This window comes from Diabrotica virgifera, chromosome 6 (genome assembly GCF_917563875.1).
Source record: "Diabrotica virgifera virgifera chromosome 6, PGI_DIABVI_V3a".
NCBI lineage: Eukaryota > Metazoa > Arthropoda > Insecta > Coleoptera > Chrysomelidae > Diabrotica > Diabrotica virgifera.
In genome coordinates this window covers 56,257,682-56,279,424 of record NC_065448.1, presented here as the reverse complement: position 1 = coordinate 56,279,424, position 21,743 = coordinate 56,257,682, and the positions used below count along the sequence as shown (strand labels likewise).

The 21,743-nt window shown below is 33.9% G+C and overlaps 1 protein-coding gene across 1 annotated transcript in view; it reads left to right on the top strand.

Moving 5' to 3' along the window:
* The first annotated feature begins 1,920 nt into the window (after positions 1 to 1,920).
* Positions 1,921 to 21,743, top strand: part of LOC114343069 (uncharacterized) — a 452,597-nt gene continuing 432,774 nt past the window's right edge. The window contains exons 1-2 of the mRNA XM_050652913.1: positions 1,921 to 1,939; positions 2,480 to 2,631. Of these exons, the coding sequence (XP_050508870.1) occupies positions 1,921 to 1,939; positions 2,480 to 2,631 (171 nt within the window). The remainder of the gene's footprint in view (positions 1,940 to 2,479; positions 2,632 to 21,743) is intronic.

Below are 21,743 nucleotides of genomic sequence, written 5' to 3'. Positions count from 1 at the left end.
ACGGTTTGAGAATAGATACTTTTTTACTTTTCGCGCCCCTCGCTTTTCTTTAACGAATTTGTTAGATTTTTTCAATTTTTTAACGAATGTGTGAGATTTTTATATATTTAATCTGTCTAACAGTTTTTTTTTAATAATCCTTTGTTTGAGTTTTTTGTATTTTTTGCTTTTTAGTTGATTGTTTTACAATATTTTTAATTTTAGTCACTTGTAACTAAAGGAAGGCGTTTCTTACAAAAAATTTTATATTTTTTTATTTTTTACTTTTTAGTCTTACACTTTTTAAACATTAAAATATATTGTCATATTTAAAGAAAGGGTGTAGTATATGATAGACACATTTTTTGAATTAATTTCAGGATTTGATACATACATTGTACATTTTCTGTAATTTTTAGAAAGAGACTACGTTAAAAACACGAATTTTTTTAATTCTAGTTTTGGTTGAATATTTGTTTCGCATCGTATTTAAATTTGACACGAACAAGCGCCGATGTTTATATAAACACAAGTATGAGCGTTCAAAATCGTCGCCGCTTAGTATGTTTATAAACATGAGGTACACGCATGAAAAGTAGTCGGAATCGGCAAAAAATTTGAAACTTTACTGTTTATTTATGAAGCATAACGTAACCAATTAACGTAAAAAGTGAAATTATGTGTAGTTCATATAATTAGCTACAATCTGTAAAAATTTCAAGTTTCTATATTGTAAAAAACAAGAGAATTTAAGCATTTTCCATTAAAATCGTTTATTTTTATTTAAACAATTAATAAACATAAAAAAATTTATTGACTATTCATGTATTGTTCCCTCGAATGCATATATCTGCAAATTTTCATTCATTTGCATTGAAAAAAAAAGGCAGTCAAATCAACGTCTAAAGATTTGACCCAAACGATTGAACTAAAGAAAAGAGTTTAAAAATAATGACAATCGATGTAGATTAAGCACTAAGCCCTAACGTAGTCCACTTCCATTTTACCTGAAATTTATCAGTCCAAATTTACCAGTCCAAACCATAGTTCTAACTCATTTCAACTTTTCTTCTACGATTAAATGCACCCCTCTGTATATAACTAATTAAATTAAAGCAGATTAAGTCGACTCTGTATCTGACTAAAAATAGATTCAGCCGATTTGATTGATATTCTACAGAACCACATCGTACGTTACATTCTTCGTGATTAAATCTTTTTTATCAGGAGCTGTTTTGTTCTTTCGTCGACAAAAAAACGATAAATTCGTCAATCAGCAGACCGTTAATTCCAGAGAAGAGAAAAGAGGGAGTGTATTCAGGGTTATTGTTGAAACCGTAACGCGCTGTTGAATGGAAATGGATAAATATACTTCCCACGAGTTGAAATATTGTTTAGATTTGGTGTAGCATAAAAACGTATCTGTTTAAAATATGGCTGCACGAATTTTCCTAGCGAGCTAAAAGAATTTTTCTTGTAAATGATAAGCGTGCATATGTGGGATGGATAGACGTTCATTTGAATACGAAAAATCGGTAAATTTAAATTCAAGAATTACCGGTTTCTCGTTTTTTACTGATGCGAAATAAAACATTACTCATAATAAACGTATATCGGGAATACAAACAATCATAAATATCAAAAATAATCAATGTTTTTATATAAAAGAAATAATTATACCTCAAGACTACAGGCCCATGTCCAACAAATGGATGGGTCATATGAACCACCAGGTGACGTATAAGAGGACGATATAAGAGCATAAAATAATAAGATTCAGCATTATGCCGTCACTTGTAAGCTGTCCAACTGAGTTGTTCTTGATGAGAATTCAAAAGTGCAGGTAGAGTGAGTATATGTTGGTCATATATTTTTGTACGGCATTTTTACCATCGGTAGATTCATGAAAAATAATAAGAAAGCGCGCAGTGCCGTAAAAAAATGGCGCGCCACAAAATTGGTATTTTTTTTTGATTTTCTGAAAATTTCCAGGGTAAATTTGGTCATTCGATTGTTAGATTAAATCTAACAATACGAATTTAAATACGAATTAAAACAAATTTCTATTTTATCATATTTTTATTTACTTGTTATTTTAAAAATATCTATTTTTAACAATTTTAAAGCTAAGTGCCACATAAATTCCACAATTTTTTTTTTTAATTTAAAAAAAGTACCTACGCATTACTACAACCTTCCTCGAGGCACTTACGACTGGAAAGTTATGTTGCAAAATTTTTTTCATCAAGTTATCACGAAAAAGGATAAAATGTCAGATATTTTCTAACGGTGCGACTGCTTCCGGGTTAACATTGACACTAAAAAGTATCGCATTTATCATACCTAACAGAAAAAAATTTTTTGTAAAAAAAAATGTGTAAACATAAAACGTATTATCTAATTTTGAATACACTACTTAAAACTTAACTATGTAAAGGTATTTTTTGTAAAAAAAATATACCAATGCGATATAAGTTTTAACAAATTCTTTTTGTTTCAGTGAGACCTCTTTGGGTGCGACTTCTTGGCGACAATAAGCCCCTTTCTGCCGAACACACATACGAATTAAGCTGCGAAGTCGTAGGATCTCGACCCGAACCAACAATTACTTGGTGGAAAGGAAGTACTCAAATGAAGGAAACTAGGGAAACGGTATGTAAAATAATACTGCCATAATTTAAACGTTTTTTATAAGTCATAAATTTTTTTTCGCTGATTTTCATACATTTAGTTATTTTGTATTATTTTAGAGATTTTGATGTCATACTTGGGATACAAATTATTACAGTAAAACATATATTATTCAATATACGCTATATATTTTAAAACAGGTGTCCAAATATTCGTCTGGTGTTAATGCCGTCAGATGTTTTACCACAATTATTATTATCAACCCTACCTTCAAAATAATCAAGGTATCTCAAAAAAATCTGGTACACTTCTTTATAATGAAAAATCCACAAGGAAAAAGTTTTCCTGTAGTTGGCTGTATACCATGTAATACAAAAAACAGTAAAATCCTTTATAAAAGATATATTTAAAATCCCTCAAAAGGGCTACATCAAAATCACATAACTAATTTTAAACTGGTTTACCAGTCATCATCAGTTCTAACCTAAAATGACTATAACCTGGTAAAATAATGCAAAGATATTGAAATTTTGACTACGGTTAAAAAAGTTATACTCAAATGCAATGTACATGCTAACCACCAAGATATTATTTAACAAAAATATGTGGGTCAAAGCCCAGTAAAAGTAGTCCGTCAAGGAAACATTGGTTTAAAATACTACATTAAGCATTGAATGATGTGGATGTTTAAAATATTTTGCTAATCTGCCCCAGGTAACATCTGAGCCGTGAATTTGACTTGTTCACATGGTGAAAATATGACAGCAACTGACAATGAAATGGATAGAGACCTCCGAACGATGACAAGATAGAAATGACAGTTCCACGGGAATTTGAAAATTAACCTGTCATATTTAAAGACTATGGTGTACAGCTTGTTAAAAATTAGAAATGATGTAACAACACACTCCATTGTGAAAATTATCATGTAAAATTCATTAAACTAGTTGTTGTAGTTAAAAATGTATTTACGTATACGGTAAGTGGAGTTAGTTAGGCAAACCACATTACACAAAAGTTTTGTATTCGAGAACTAAATTCAATAATCAAATCTAATTATCAAGAGATCTAAGATTTAAAAAAGCAATATTGTGTTGATTTAAAGTTATCGAATTTATTTAACTTATTGGTAGCTGTTGGAATTTATGTAGGTAAGTGTGTAAGAAATCACAATGGGGGTGACTGAGGTGTAAAAATGTCTTAAATAATCTAGGGGGATGTATTATTAAGAAAGCACAAGCTCAAACTTAGGCGACTAATTCCTAAAGACCTCGCAGGCTGCCCGGATCCCTAAGGGTCCAAAAACCAAAACCGTAATAGGATGATGACAGTAGGGACTGGGGGGTATGAGATGTCTCTGAGGAAATTAGTGAGAAAGGAACATGAACGAGACACAGATCCAGACAAATCATACGTTGAATATCACAGATGATATCACTCTACTTCACAACATCCCACAGAAAGATTTTTTAAAATTAGACTTGTACGAGGACCTAGAAATAATCAAATAAAAACAAAAAAGTCCGAATTGTGCCATGTTTTGTTCAATCGGGACTTCCAACCACTCCATCGACAACTTTTTTCTTAACACATTTACAATATCACTTTTTACCCCTCTTCTACTGCTTCGATCACTTTCACACTTATAATAATTTATCTGGTACCAGCCACAATAATCATTTAGTCATCCTCAGCCATCTAACCACTTTTATCTATTCATAACATACATATAAATTACTGATATCATCATCCACAGACATCGACATTAAACCAAATTTTCATCTACATATAACCCACCACCATATTTCTACATATAACTATTCTCACCCTACCTATTCAATCTGTCATTACCAACATATAACACTCATCTTTAGTAAAACCAAATCAAAAGTCTAATTTTCTTTCTGGGTCTCGTTCATGTTCCTTTCTCACTAATTTCCTCACAGACATCTCATATGCCCCAGCCAATACTATCATCATCCTATTACGGTTTTGGTTTTTTGGACCCTTAGGGATCTGGGCAGCCTGCGAGGTCTTTAGGAATTAGTCGCCTAAGTTTGAGCTTGTGCTTTCTTAATGATATTGTGATTTCTTACACACTTACCTACACAAATTCCAACAGCTACCAATAAGTTAAATAAATTCGATAAGTTTAAATCAACACAAAATTGCTTTTTTAAATCTTAGATCTCTGGATAATAAGATTTGATTACTGAATTTAGTTCTTAAATACAAAACTTTTGTGTAATGTGGTTTGCCTAACTTACTCCACTTACAGTATACGTGAATACATTTTTAACTACAACAACTAGTTTAATGAATTTTAAATGATAATTTTCACAATGGAGTGTGTTGTTACATCATTTCTAATTTTTAACAAGTTGTACACCATAGTCTTTAAATATGACAGGTTAATTTTCAACGTCCTGTGGAACTGTCATTTCTGTCTTGTCATCGTTCGGAAGTCGCTATCCATTTCATTGTCACTTGCTGTCATACTTTCACCATGTGAACAAGTCAAATCCACAGCTCAGATTTTACCTGGGGCAGATTAGCAAAATATTTTAAACATCCACGCTTAATGTAGCATTTTAAACCAATGTTTCCTTAAGGGACCACTTTTACTGGGCTTTGACCCACATATTTTTGTTAAATAATATCTTGGTGGTTAGCATGTACATTGCACTTGAGTATAACCTATAACTTTTCTTAACCGTAGTCAAAATTTCAATATCTTTGCATTATTTTATCAGGTTATATTCATTTTAGGTAAGCACTGATGATGACTGGTAAACCAATCGAAAACTAGTTATATGTTTTGAAGGATTTTATGTATACCTTTTATAAAGGATTTTACTGTTTTTTCTTTATAATGACTTTTACTAAAACAGCAAACAATATTACAGTACTAAAGTACTTAATAAAATTTAACAAAATGATGGAGCCATTCAAAAACTCAATTACTACAACTATTTCAACTATCTGTCAACTTCCTGTTTATATACATTCTCTGACGTTCCAAAACTTACGGGAAATTTCTAGATATTTCGATGTCATCTAGAATATTCTAGATTTTTAATACTTCTTCTTTTTCGTCAAGAGACTTTTTCTGTATGGAATAAATCATAGGGAACTGTCGTAACTCTCTTTTATAGTAATTTGCCTCAAATAACTGGTCCATTAGTCGATTAACTGAAGTCAACGGAATAGATCAGTTCCATGGTATGAAGCTAAACTCTCAACATGAACTATTTTAGGTTTACTTTTAGCCGAAAACTGGATGCAGTAGATTAGATCGATTATTTTCTGCAGGACGGTGTATGGACCCCCTAGTTTTGTTGAACTTTCGGACAGTTACCTATATACTTAAGTTTGGGATTGTGTGTATAACCATACTGGGCCACTTCTTTCGAAAATTGTCCAGTGACATGCATGTTGAACCTGACTTTGGCTTTATTACTTTGAAGCTTCAGGTGTCTCAGCCTTTTATGTGCAAATTCGCAGATTTTTTCAATTTTCCTTTGACATTTTTGATATACGTCAGGAATAAATGTTTCATCATCGATGGAGAATAACCGATTGCTTCATGTTCGGAACTTTCAGTGGCTAGCAGGAATAGAGAAAATAAGACAAAGTTCAGACGAATTGAGAAGCAATTTATTAGTACCCGTTAAAAAACAAGGGAGACATACGGTAATTTAAGGCTACAGAGTCTTAAACTACTTGGTCATCCCATGAAAATTTGGGAGAGCTTAATTGATAGATGTATACATGACGCAACGTATACTTGAAGCAACAGAAATATCCGATAATCAGTTTGCCTTCATAAAAGGCAGATCAACAACACATGCAAATTGCATTAGGCAGTTGATGGAAACATACAGAAATAAAGAAACAAATGCTCATGTGGTATTCATTGCTCTTGGGAAAGCATATGATAGAGTTCCTTCACAGATTCTGTGATGACCACTCAATAAGAAAGGAGTCCACGGTGAATATATAAAGATTATGAGAGACGTACATAAGGGAGTAAAAACCACAGGGTAACATCCCTGGTAATTATTGTATGCTGATGATATAATGTTAGTGGGGATAATGAAAAGGGCTAGAGATGGAAATAAAAATGTCAAACATAAAGCAATTGTTATAAAATTTTTATTTATTCTCATTAAATTTAGCATATAGAAATGGTTGATTCCCATTTAAGATAGTAAATAGTAATATAGAAGTGTCAACTATTTCAAAACGTAACTTATCAAACTTGTCAATCCAACCATGACCATTATAATAATTTGCCGTTGGTTTCTTCACCAAAGCTATGAAAGTAAGCTATAACTATGGTCTGTTTTTAAACCAGGAGGAGTAATTCAAATTTATTACATTTATTACAAATAAACAACAATATAATTTGCAATTTACTTTCTTTCTTGTCGTATATTCGTGGAATGGGGTATATAATATTTTTATGCATCGTCAGAAGCCGATATTATCAACCAAAGAAGAAGATGTATTTAGTGATTTTTCTAGTGACTTTCTTGGGTGTGAATATTTCTCTTTAGTTTACCCCTCCTGCTTTAAAAAGAAAGTATAATCATTAGGTGTTTTTTCAAATTGAAACAATATAAATACAAACGTTTATTCACTTTTCCTACTTGATTCCTACGTCATTACTTGAACTGAATTTTAAATATAAGACATAAATAAAGTAAAATTGCCGCTGAAAAAGTGAATAAAATACGTTGATATTAAATAAAAAAAATCAGTACCATTTAAAAAAAAGCATTAAACATAGAGCAAATTTTGTAAAAATAGTACAGCTATGATTAAAAAGTATCACGTGTTCTCTATTTTATTGGTACATCCAAGCCACCGTATATAAGAAATTTTAATAACGCCAAAATAAGCTTTGCTGTATAATTCTGCATTAAACTGGAAATAACCTCGTTCGTTCTAACGTATAACAATATTACTGAGCTAATTTCACCCATTTTGGACCACCATGTGCCCGACTACGAGTTTTGTTGTAGACATTTTACACGTAATTGGTTTTTATTACTTTGCCCCAATTCCCTGGGTCATCTGCTTTTTTCGTTTAAATTACAACTTGGCATTGTTGCGGACCCTTGTTTCCACACATAAACATGCTTTTATTTTGACCATCACGGATAGTAAGCGTTTATAATAATTTATATTTTAGTGATTTTGTATAATAAATTGGTTTTTATTTTCACTTAAAAGTTGTGTCCTTTTAGAGTAAACTGTATATACAACATATTATTACAGCGATGAGTGTCCTAAGAACCGACAAAATAACGCAAAAGATCAAAACATAATAATACGTTGTGAAATAAAAAGTGCTGGAACTAGTAGAGGTGGGAAATTATCGATAAAATCCTATAAATTTACATTACAGTACATTACATTACATTACCACTATCGATATTTTCCCATCTTTAGACATATCCCAGGAGGCATAACTCTCCAGTATTAGTTGCCATAGTCCTCCGATACCACTACAGGTGGGAACAATACCGATAATCGCAATGACGGTCTCTAATTTAATACTTTTTACCCATGCAAAAGTGCACAACGCACCTAAAGAAGTTTTCACTTCAAAAATTTATTTCGTCGAAAGGATGACGGTCGCAATGACGTTCGCTAATTTAATACTTTTCCCCATCCAAAAGTGCACAACGTCCCTAAAGAAGTTTTTACTTCAAAAATTTATTTCGTCGGAGAGATGACGGTCGCTAATTTAATATTTTCCCCATCCAATAGTGCACTACGCTCCTAAAGAAGTTTTCACTTCAAAAATTTATTTCTTCGAAAAGATGACGGTCGCAATGTATATATATATAACATCGGTTTACAACGTTCTTCGACGTCGTCCGATTTCCAATGTCCATCTCGTTCTCTCATTCCATAGATCGTCCTCGAGTTCTCTGTCCCTGATTTCTCTATCAACTCCTTCTCTCCAACTTCTTCTAGGCCTTCCTGGTCTGCGCCTTCCTCTTGGTTCCCATTCGAGGATTTGTCTTGGTATTCTATTCTCCGGCATTCTCCTTACGTGTCCGTACCAGCTGAGTTGTTTCGTCCTGATGTCGTCAACAATAGTATGTGTAACTCCCATGATTTCTCGGACTCTCTCGTTTGTTATTCTGTCGCGTCTAGATATTCCCGCCAAAGGGCGCCAGAAGTCCATTTCTGTTGCTCTAAGCATTTTCTCTGTTCTGTCTTTTAGGCAGGGCCGGCGATAACGGGCCTGCAAGGGATGCACTGCAGGCGGGCGCCCCTGCTTGGAGGGCGCCAAATTGAGTTTTTTTCTGCTGGTGCTATACAAAATACTATATTAAAAGAGACTGAAGGGCGTCTATGCTAGTTTTGCAGGCGGGCGCCTTATACCCTAGCGCCGGTACTGCTTTTAGGGGCCAAACTTCGCATCCATATGTTGTGATGCTTTTTATTATAGTGTTATATATTCTTTTTTTATTTTCCTTAGAAATATTTTTATCCCACAGTACGCTGTTCAGTAAGGATATGCCTTTCCTTCCCTGTATATTTCGTTCCTTAATAGCTGCATCTAATTTTCCGTCTTGAGTGATCTTTACTCCCAGGTATTTGTAGTCTTCACATAATTTTATTTCTTGGTTTTCCTATACTTGGAGGCTATGTTGGTCTCCTCCGATATTCATGTATTCAGTTTTTTCCATATTCACTTCTAGACCCCACTCTGTAAACTCTTCTAATAGTTTTCGCATCATGTAAATAAGATCTTCAGAATCCTGTGCGATGATTACCTGGTCATCCGCAAAGCACAGCGTGTACAAAGTTGAGTCCGTTAGTGGTATGCCCATATTCGTACATTTTTTCTTCCATTTGTTGAGTGCTGCTTCGAGGTATATTTTGAATAGTGTTGGTGAGATACAGCATCCTTGCCTTAGTCCTTTAGTTACTGTGAATCCAGGTGTTATGAGATTTCCCGTTTTAATTCTTGTTGTTTGTTGGTAGTACAACGTTTTTACGGCTTCAACCAATTCTATATTTACATTTGTTTTCTCCAGTGCCTCCCATAATTTAACCAGTGGGACACTATCATATGCTTTTCTAAGGTCTACAAACATCAGATGGACTTCTTGGCCACGAGCAACTTTCTTTTCAATTATCTGAGTAATGGAGAAAACATGATCTATTGTAGATCGACCTGCGCGAAAACCAGCCTGTTCTTCGGCTTCCATATTTTGGTATTCTTCTTCTATTCGATTTTTAATAAGTTTTCCATATATTCTGCTAATACTACTAGTGACTGCAATTCCTCTATAGTTTTCAGGTTTTGATTTATCTCCCTTTTTGTGGATAGTGCTCAGATGTGATTCTTTCCATTCTTCAGGTATTTCATGGTTATTCAAGCATGGCTGGAAAAGTTGTCTTAGCCGCTTAATTAGAACTTTAGGCCCATATTTGATGAGTTCCGGAGCTATATTTCCTGGGCCAGGTGATTTGCCATTCTTCAACTGTTTGCATATGGTTTCGACTTCTCTCTCATTTACTCTGATTGGTGATCCTATCAACCTGACGCCTTGTATACCGTTGGATTGTATCTGTTTGAAGGGCTCTCTTGTCTCTGTTAGTAAATCTTCAAAGTATCCTTCCCAAGTTTGTGGTGATATAGACTGAATAATGTCTTTCTTTCTGTTCTATCAGTCGCAATGGCGTTCGCTAATTTAATACTTTTCCCCATCCAAAAGTTCACAACGCCCCTAAAGAAGTTTTCACTTAAAAAATTTATTTCGTTGAAGATAATATGACGGTCGCTAATTTAATACTTTTTACCAATCCAAAAGTGCACAAAGTCCCCAGAGAAGTTTTCACTTCAAAAATCTATTTCGTCGAAGAGATGACGGTCACTAATTTAATACTTTTTTCCCATCCAAAAGTGCACAACGTCCCTAAAGAAGTTTGCACTTCAAAAAGATCTATAACGCCGTAGTGAAAAGCATTATAACATACAGCTGCGAAGTATTGCCTATGAAGGAAAAATCAATGTTAGAGGAATGTTAGAGGTCGCCGAGATGGATTTCTGGAGAAGAGCTGCAGGAAGATCAAGAAGAGAACATGTCGCCAATGAACGGATACGAGAAAACGGTCACACATACAATAAATGACGAAATCAATGAAATAGAACTACGATGGTTTGGTCACGTACAAAGAATGCACGAAGACAGAATCCCAAAAAAAGTACAAAACTGGAAACCGCAAGGTAAAAGAAGAAGATGTAGACCGAGGAAAAGTTGGCAGGCAGGAATAAATAAAGCCATGGAAGAAAGAGGTCTGAGTCTGCAAGTATATTAATGTGCGGACAGAGAGGAATGGCGACCTGGTATCCGAAGACGGAGAACGTTGTAAACCGATAATATAATATATATAAATGGAGCTTGAAATAGGACAAAACCCCGCAGTTTTTACAGAATGGATCGATTTGCTTGAAAATTTGAGAATAAATAGTGGATAGTCCAAGGAATCAAAATTTATATGAGGTCGAAAGGCGCTTTTACCATGGGGGTGGTAGCCACCCTATCTTGGGGGTGGAAATTTTTTATATTTTTACCGCAAAAGTTGGTAAAAACATTCATTCGAAGAAAAAAAATTCTATACATTTTTTCATAAAATTACTAGTTTTTGATTTATTGGCTATCGAAAATGTTAGTTTTATATGGAAAAAATCGTTTTTAATCAGTTTTCTGCTTAAAACTCAAAAATTTTTCGTTTTATCAAAACAACTGTGCTTATCCAAAATGTACCTTTTGAAAAAGTAAACAAAACCGTTTTTTTTTATTTCTTTAAGGCCTATAGTAATGGAGCTATATTTTATTATATGTTAGTTCTTCCAAAAAAGGGAAAACTATGCATTTTTCGAGGATAACTTTTTCAAACTAATTTAACGTATTTAAAAATATCTATCTTCGAAAATAAAACAAGTCTCTTGCTCAAAAATTAAGTGACTTATAATTAAAAGAATGTCAGTCCCTATTTTTCAGCGAAAAAGTGATTGTACACAACCCGTTAATTACCACCCTAATTAAAATTAGTCATTGACCTTATTTACTCTTCTTTATTTATGTAATATCAATAGGTTCTAGAAGTTTGACCGTCTTAGAATGATTATTAAAAAAAAAATGGTGTTAAAAGCGTATAACGAATTTTTGTAGTTTAGTCAAAAATGCCTTTTTCTTCAGAATAGAAAGATTCGCATCAGAGATACGAAAAAAGGTATAGATATGAAATTGTAGCTTATTTAATTCCTAAGAACTTGGTTTGCAAAAATTTTTTCTACGACAAAAACTGAGTGAACTATTGACAATTAAAATTTGTAATAACATGCAAAAACCACCTTTACCAACCCTTTCAAAGTCACCTCTTTGCGAATGAGGGTTTTAAAAGGATTTAATATTGATAGCCTTATATTCTTGTAAAAACCTACAAAATTCTTTTTTTCTACGGCCGTGCTAAAAGAGCCACTTTCACGCACACAGTTTCCGAAAGTTGCACTTTCCCGCACGGCGTGCGTGAAAGTAAATTTTCCCGCACGGCCGGGAAAGTAAAATACCTTGTAATATGGCATTATAATATATTATAATACATGCAATTAACTAATATTTAGATGTTATTTACTAATTTATGTCATATTTATCTTATTGTGTTCATGTTTTAATGAAATTAGCGCGATTATTTCATTCATGGGAGATTCTGACCCATAGAAAGCTACAGAAATAAAAATTAAACTGATAATTTTTGATAATATTACGTCGTCAAGTATATTACTTGAGATGCCCTTCGTTGCTACGAAAAAATACATTCAGTGATATTAATGAAAATTAGGGTCGGTTGTTCGAACGCTAATCAACAATGATCACTATCAAATATTTAATTACTGTCACCAACTGTCAATGTCAACTTTGGTTGGGTTGCTGAAAACATAATTGATTATAATTATGAGATTAGTTAATCAATTAACATAACAATTATTATTAACATAATTGATTAAATAATTTCATAATTGTAATCAATAACTATGTTTTCAGCAACCCAATCAAAGTTGACATTGACAGTTGTGACAGTAATTAAATATTTGATGATGATCATTTTTGATTAGCGTTCGAACAACCGGCCCTAAATGTTTTAAAAATTATAAAAGTGATGACTTTCAACCGTCAAATATTTATAACAACTGTGTGTTTATTGTACTAATTTGTACTTACATAAATAAATTACAAAAAAAATTTGGTTTTGAACAGTTTTATTCATGAAATAATCGCAACAAATTGAACTCGATCTCTAAAATTATTATCGAATTTTTGCCCTCATGACACTTTGACATAATTTCACTCCCCTTCGGGTCATGACATTAAAACTGTCAAAGTGTCACTCGGGAAAAATTCGATAATTTTAGATCTCTTGTGCAATTACTGCTGATAATTCGATGAAATAAAATTATTTTGACATAATATTTAAAAGTCAGATCAGTAGAAAATTACAATGGTTTTGAATCGTCGTCATGGAAACCAATATCGTCGTCGTGGTAGCCCATCATATTGAAAGTTTGGTTTTGACAACCTTGTCAAAGAATTAATTTGTGTATTTTCACTTCTAAATAAAAATTGATATAACTCTATTTTTTGTGACTTTTTTTCCAAACGTACGGCCCTAGAAAAAATATCGTTCCTAACTCATGCGGAAAGTGTCTTCCCCGCACTCGACTACTTGCCCGAACTCCGCTATAGCGTCGTTCCGGTCAACCGCAGTCTCGTGCGTGAAAGTATCATTTTTCGCACTAGTTATGAAAATAACTATTTTACCAAACTTTTGAACATAAAAAATAGAAAAGTTACGGCTAAAAAATCAATATATTTTTTTGAAAAAAAAAAAGATAAATCCAATTGGAAGCATAATAATGTAAGTTAGCGGTGTTTTTAGTAATTGGTCTTATTAATTCTTCTTTATTTATGTATTATTAACAGATTCTAGAAGTTTAACTTACTATGATTAGTTTTTAAAGAACTGGAGTTAAAATCGAATAACGAATTTTTGTAGTTTGGTAAAAAATGCCATTTTCTTCAAAATATAAATATTAGCATTAGAGATACGAAAACATGTTTATACAGTATGTCCCTGTAAGTTGTATCCATATGGAAAACATTTTTATTATTAATTTTACGAAAAAAAGTTATTCTTTATAAAAAGCTCTGCATGGTCCAAAACCTAAGATTTAACCATCAAATATCAAATTTTTTGAATATTATACGAGGTATGTCAAAAAGTTTGAATTTCACTCAAGAGTAAAGTAGCTTTATTTTTCGTAATATTGGAAATTGCTATTATGAAAAGTTGTTTGGAATTAAAAACTATATTCTAATATGCAATTACATCCTTCTAATTGAAAAAAATTTTTTTTTTGAGAAATTATGGATCTCATTATTTTTTCAGTTATTTCAATTCTGATAACTCTTTTATTATTAATTTTACGAAAAAAAGTGATTCTTAATAAAAAGTTCTGGATGGTCTAAAACTTAAAATACAACCATCTTATATCAAATTTTATCAATTTTATACGAGGTAAGTCAAAAAAGATAAATTTAGGTCAAAAGTAAAGTACCTTTATAGTTCGGAATATTTCAATTAGAATGATATAATTACATACTGAAACATAGTTTTTAATTCTAAATAACTTTTCATAATAACAATTTTCGATATTGTGAAAAATAAACGTATTTTACTCTTGAGCGAAATTCATATTTTTTGACATACCTCGTATAAAATTGATAAAATTTGACAAAAGATGGTTGTATTTTAGATTTTAGACCATGCAGAACTTTTTACTAAGAATCACTTTTTTTCGTAAAATTAATAAGAAAAGAGTTATTTGAATTAAAATAACTGAAAATAATGTTATCCATAATTTTTCAAAAAAAAAAAATTTTCAATTAGAAGGATGTAATTGCATACTAGAATACAGTTTTTAATTCCAAACAACTTTTCGTAATAGCAATTTTCAATATTGTGAAAAATAAAGCTACTTTACTCTTTAGTGAAATTCAAACTTTTTGACATACCTCGTATAATATTCAAAAAAATTGATATTTGATGGTTAAATCTTAGGTTCTGGACCATGCAGAGCTTTTTATAAAGAATTACTTTTTTTCGTAAAATTAATAATAAAAAAGTTTTCCATATGGATACAACTTACAGGGACATACTGTATATTAAATTGAAGGTTATTTAATTTCCAAGAACTTGGTTTGAAAATATTTTTCTACGGCAAAAATTGAGTGAATCGTAAATGAGTATATCGTAAAACTATTAATTTTATCAAAGAGATTTATAGAACATTTTTTGCTAAGAATGAATATTTTTATCAACTTTTGCAGTCAAAATATAATAAAAAATTTCCATCCCCGAAATGGGTTGGCAACCACCCCCATGGTAAAAGCGCCTTTCAACATCATATATAGATTTTGATCCTTGGACTATCCACTACTGATTTTCAAATTTTCAAGCAAATCGATCCATTCTGTAAAAATTGCGAGGCGAAAAGCTTCGGTTCCTGGACTATATGTTTTACAAATTTTTCACTTAATTGTCTACATTTTCTGTGTTTAATTAATATTTTGTATTTCTTTTCCTTATATTATTATCTTTTTCTTATATTCTTATATTTCTTCATAACAACTATCTATATATTTTTGATTTTATTTTTATTTTGCATGACTATGATGATAAGTGTTAAAAATATGATTAATTTAGTAATCTAATAAACTACCTTCCATAGAGAATTAAAGTCTCAAAAAGTTCATACCGAAAATATTAAACTTCGTCGTGCTTGACCGAAATATGAAAAAAACCATTTTAATTATTTCGCAACTGTAATTATTAACTTTGTAACTGCTGTATATCAAAACTTTTATAGGACGGCTTACATAAACATTTTTATTATATACCGCAGCTTGTTTTGGGTGACAATTTTGCAATTTTAATTAGTAGTAACACCCACTCGACCGCACGAAAAACTTTTTAAATTACCCCGACTGTCACACGGTGGGGTATTTGCAGCGAAAATCTGTCCGAAATATTTTAGCGTGATAGCAATATTATTTTGTTAATTATGATATATAACCGTATTTTAATTAAATTACTACAATAACTATAACCATTTTTAAACACTATACAGACAGTATAGTTATAGCAGGACGATTTCTCAACCATTGCGTTTTAATTATACTATTAGTTACTAGAACTTCCCGGTTACCGTTACTTATAGTTATTTATTATTACTAGAACTCCCGGGTTTACAGAGACTGAACTTTTAACTTTCAAAGAAAGAATAAACCCAGTGTTAACTGAGACAAGTAATACCCCCATAGATGATATCGACACTTTCTGGGGAGGTTTTAAAAGAGATATATTAGATACAGCTAAGCAAAGTCGCCAACCCATAAAAAACAACAGTCGGAAACCATGGATCAGTGACCAAACATGGAAAATTATAGAACAAAGAAGGCAACTTAAAGTTGGCAGTTCTGATTTAAACGCTTATCAAGAGAAATCCAAAGAAATTGCCGGAAAGGTAAAGACAAATTATATGTGTCTAACATTTGCCAGGAAGTAGAAATCCACTTACATCGAAATGAAAACTTTCTGAAAGAGATCTCTTTCAGAAAGTAAAGTTACTGGCTCGGGAATTCAAACCCAGAAATTATTTTATAGAGGATGAGACAGGTAATATGGTAAGCGATATGGATGCGGTCACAGAACTCTATAAAGCTGAAACCTCTAACATTAATCATATAACACCACTGCAAGTCTCAACAACAACCCTAGAACCCGATATTCTAAGGTCTGAAGTCGATGAAGCCATAAAACACCTTAAAAGAAATAAATCACCTGGTTGTGATGACATCACGGCAGAACTTTTACAGAACATGGGTGAACATGGTCTCCAATTAATGTGGAGACTGTGCAATCATGTATGGAGAATCGGCAAATGGCCCAGTGATTGGTGTACCGCACTATTTACTCCCATCCATAAGAAAGCCGTAACCACAAAATGTAGTAACTACCGAACCATTTCACTAATTTCACACCCAAGTAAAATTCTGTTGAGAATCATCAAGTGTCGCATGCAGACATACCTGAATAGACAAATACCACAAGAACAGGCAGGCTTCGTGAAGGGTAAAGGCACATGGGAGCAAATTCTTAATAGGCGACAACTCATTGAGAAAGCACGAGAATTCAAAATTCCGATGATCATCTGCTTTCTGGATTATCAGAAGGCATTTGACTGTGTAGACTGGACAGTTTTCTGGAAAGTTCTACATGAAATGGGGGTTCCTGTTCATCTGTCAGCTGTGGTGAAAAGCCTATATGAGAACAGTGAAACCAGAATAAGAATTGAAAACCATAAGTCCGATCCTTTTAAAATAGGTAGAGGAGTCTGACAAGGATGTTTATCTCCAAGTCTTTTTAATTTCTATGGGGAATATATAATGAGAAAAGCACTCGACAAATGGTATGGCGGTATTTCTAACGCCGGAAAGAAGATCTTAAATCTCAGATATGCAGATGATACAACATTAATAACTGCATCCGAAGAAGAAATGTCCAGCCTGCTGCAGCTAGTGGAAGCCGAAAGCAATAGATGTGGTCTCAAGATCAATAACCAAAAAACAAAAATTTTGATAGTAGATTATTCAAATTCACTGTAGACAACAGGAGCCTTAGACCAGTTTGATGTGGTTAACGAGTTCAATTATCTAGGATCCCACATCAGTAATACAGGATCTTGTGAAACAGAAATACGTAGGAGAATAGGCATGGCCAAAAATGCTATGAGTTGATTATCGAAAATCTGGAAAGATCGCTCCTTATCGAAGAACACCAAAATAAGATTAGTACATGCCTTAATTTTTCCCATATTTAATTACGGATCCGAAGCATGGACAATGAAATCGGACGACAGAAAAAGGATTGACGCCTTTGAAATGTGGTTCTGGAGAAGAATGCTTCGGATCTCATGGATGGAACACAGAACAAATCACTCAATCCTCCAAGAGCTTAATATTCAGACTCGACTTTCCTCTATTTGCCTCTCCACACTCTTAAAATTTTTCGGCCATATTGCAAGAAGAAGTGATGATAATCTTGAGAGACCTATAATATCAGGAAACGTTGAAGGGCGCAGAAGTAGAGGTCGCTCAACTACTCGATGGACGGATCAAGTAGAGAAAGCCAGTGGAAAAACATTCTCTGAATCCATGAGGGAAGCTCAGGACAGAAGCCGATGGAAAGAGATAGTTGCTCGTACTATAGGGAATCACGACACTCAGCAATAAGGAAACGACTGAGAAGGAGGAGGTGTTTTAATTGGTGACCGAACACTATGCATTTCGATCTCAATAGATCTCATCAGGTGCGGATATCTAAATACAAGCCAAAAAAAGGTTTCCTGAAAGTTTCACACTCAAGTGGCAACTTATGTGTTGTGAGTGGCACATTGGTCGATGGATATGAATGAAAACAATTTATTAATTATCGGTTTCTCCCCATTGTACTACTCGAAATGTGCAAATATTTACATCTTCTGAGAAAAGTGCATGGGGAATAAGGGCAATGGGTCTGTAGTTGCTGTATACAGTTAGTGATGCTTTTTTATGGATGGGGATAAAGAGTGTTTGGAAGGGATTCACTCTTAAATAATTAGATAATGTTTGATCTTGTTGGGCTATAGTAATAGCTGGTCTCCCGCTCCCTGTCCTTCTATCCAAAGTCTGCTCCTTTTCCCATCTTTTTTTAATGTTGAGAATTGTGGTTTTGCTTCTTTTGAACTCTTGAGCCAGTTGTCGTACAGACCAACCATCTTCTATTTTCGAAATTATTCTAGTTTTATCACACTTACTTAATTGCCTTGGCATTGTTAAAAATTTACTTTGACGAATTTGTCAAATTTGACTGATGTCAAGTAATTAAATAAGTCATCGAGGACTGGACCTAGTCCTTTTTATATGATGTGTTTAATCGTTTAATTTTTCAGTTATAAGTGGATTTTTTAATATTAACTCAACCGTCTCTCTGGTTATTAAATTTATTAGATACGGTTTTTTGTTGTTAATGATAAAAATAATACCTGTCTAAAAACTTTATATATTTTTGAAAGTTATTTTTTGTATTTAGATTTAGTGCAATTCCATTATCTGTGTTGGCAACAACGCCGTGATTCACGAGCCATTGTGTCGAGTCTGAAGACAGGTTTACATTGGGAAAAAAAGTGTACCAGTTTTTTTTGACGCGAAGTGTACTGTTTAAAATTTGACCATAGATCTGAAGATGACGTTGTAAGCCGCAAGCGCTCAGCTAGGAACTAACCACTTTACACACGTTTAAAGTCGTCATCATTAATCAGCTAAATGCGTTCACTACTGAACATAGGCCAACCTAAGTTCTTTCCAGTGTTCTCTACAAACACTGGGCCTCTTTTAGCCAGTTTTCCGCTACTCTTTTTATGTTGTCGGTCCATCTAGTCGGTGGTAGTCCTCGGCTTCTTTTTTAGTTCCTGGGCCTCCATTCCATGATTCGTCTTGTCCTCCGCCCATCTTGTGTTCTATCTAAGTTCCCTGCTCAGTTCCACTTAAGCGTCATGATCCTTTCGATGACATGACGTAGACCTTCTAAAACGTAGACAAGAAATCGAAATATTCTTAGCCACTAATAAAGTAGACATTCTATTAGTATCTGAGACGCACTTATTCGCCAGTGCACAGTTTAAAATCACCTCGTATAAGGTCTACAACGCAGCACACTCTGACGCAGAAAGAAATCCCAGAGGCGCAGCAGCAATCATAATTAGGAATAATCTAAAACATCATGAACTACCGAAAATCAAAAAAGACTTCTTGCAAGCAGCCTTAGTTTGTATAGAAGACAATTTTAGCCCACTATGTATTTCAGCAGTTTATTGTCCGCCAAATTATCAACCTAACAAAAACGGATTTGAAACACTTTTTAAATCATTAGGTCCCAGGTTCTTAGCAGGTGGGGACTACAATTCAAAACACAAGTGCTGGGGCTCAAGATTATCCCCCCCCCCCCCCCGGGAAGAGGTAGAGTCCTATACTATGTGATGAAAGAAATGCAACTACAATATCTCTCGACCTACAAACCAACTTACTGGACAACCGATCGAAATAGACTGCCTGATCTGCTTGACTTTTTTATATATAAAGGAATACCAAATAAATACCTGCACATAGAACCTAATGAAGACCTATCGTCAGGTCATTCACCAATTATTGCAGCAATAATAACAAATCCATCAGAAAAATGTCCACCTCCAAGACTAACGAATAAAACAACAGACTGGAATATTTTCAAAGGAATCCTACAAGGACAAATAGACCTAAAAATCCCACTAAAACAACCACAAAATATAGAAAAAGCAATAGAAACACTAACAAAATAGATAGGTACACGAAGCTGCATGCGAATCTACAAAACAAAATTTTGAACGAAAACAGTTCCATAAGGATTGCCCAACAATAATAAGAAAAAAAATATTAGAAAAACGAAATTTCGTAAAAAATAGCAGCAAACTAGTTCACCTCAAGACAAAACAGAATTAAACAGAATGTGTAGAGAAATAAAAGAACTACTAAAACAACATGGTAACGCCAACCTCCAATATTACCTAGAAAATCTGACACCTAATTCAGACAGCGATTACTCATTATGTAAGGCCACAATTAAGCTAAAGCGGCCACAAAACCAAACTCTTGGACTCCTGACCTTTGTCTGATTTGTTCGTTTGTTATGTGGTCTCGAAGACTTACGTTCAGCATTGCACGTTCCATGGCTCGTTGTGTAACTCTGAGTTTATTCGCGGATTTTTACTTGTAAAAGTGCTTTTTTCAATCCATTCAAATTATTTAAATATACTCAGTGACCTTAGAAGTTTTACACCCAGAAGGAATAATTTCTGGAACTTAATTTTTTGGCAACATGGTACATTTTCATCAAGAATGAAACGATAACATTGGCAAAAATTTTTGTTGAAATGTAATAAAAAAAAATTAAGAATGTGTTTGGCGACCCTGTAGCTTAATACACTCCTGTACACGTCTAGGCATTGACAAAATGAGATGATCGATGTCTGCTTGTGGCACTTCGTTCCAAGAAACTTGAATTCCATGGATTAACTGTGCCTACGTCTGTGGAGGATGGTGCAAAGTGGACAGTTTCCTCCCCAGCATATCTCACACATGTTCGATAGGATTTAAACCCAGTGAATGGGGTAGCTACGGCAAAAAATTAACTCCAGCTTCTTGGAGAAAGTCTATAGTTTGACAAGCAATATAGTGACGCGCGTTGTCTTCCTGAAAAAGGGCGTTTCGACGGCGGTCTAGATAAGGCAGTAAAGTGGTTTGTAAAATGTCATCAGCATAATGCGCATCTGTCATATTGCCTCGAATAAACAAAAGTGGTGATCGGCTACCATAGACAATAACCCCCGAAACCATTACTCCAACTGTCCTGTGTAGATGCCTCTCAACAGCAAACCCGATATCTCGTCGCTCTCCACGGCGACGTTTTATCATCTTACGACCATCATGCATACCTAAACAAAATCGCGATTCATCGCTGAATGCTGCATTATGCCATTCTGACACCCAATGCTGCCGTTCTCTGCACCAATTCAAACGCTGATGACAGTGGTCCGCAGTCAAAGAAAGCACTCGCCGTGGGTGGAATGAAACCAGTCCAAAGGCTCAAATGCTACGGTATAGGGTACGTATAGTAACAAGTCTACCTTCTACGGCAAACCATTGGTCAGCGATTTGACGGGTAGTAGCAAAACGGTCTCGCAGAGCCAGGAGTCTAAAGCGACGAGCTTGACGCCCTGTGATACGCCTCGGTTGACCAGTTGGTCTTCTTCGTGTTCCTCTACCTTCGTTTGTCCACACACGACACACTCACATAACTGTAATTGCCGTACAATTAACACGATGGCCAATTTCGCGATACGACAAACCCATATCTTAGTCCAGTCGGGTTAGACGAATAACAGGCCTAACCTTGCATTAGGAGCT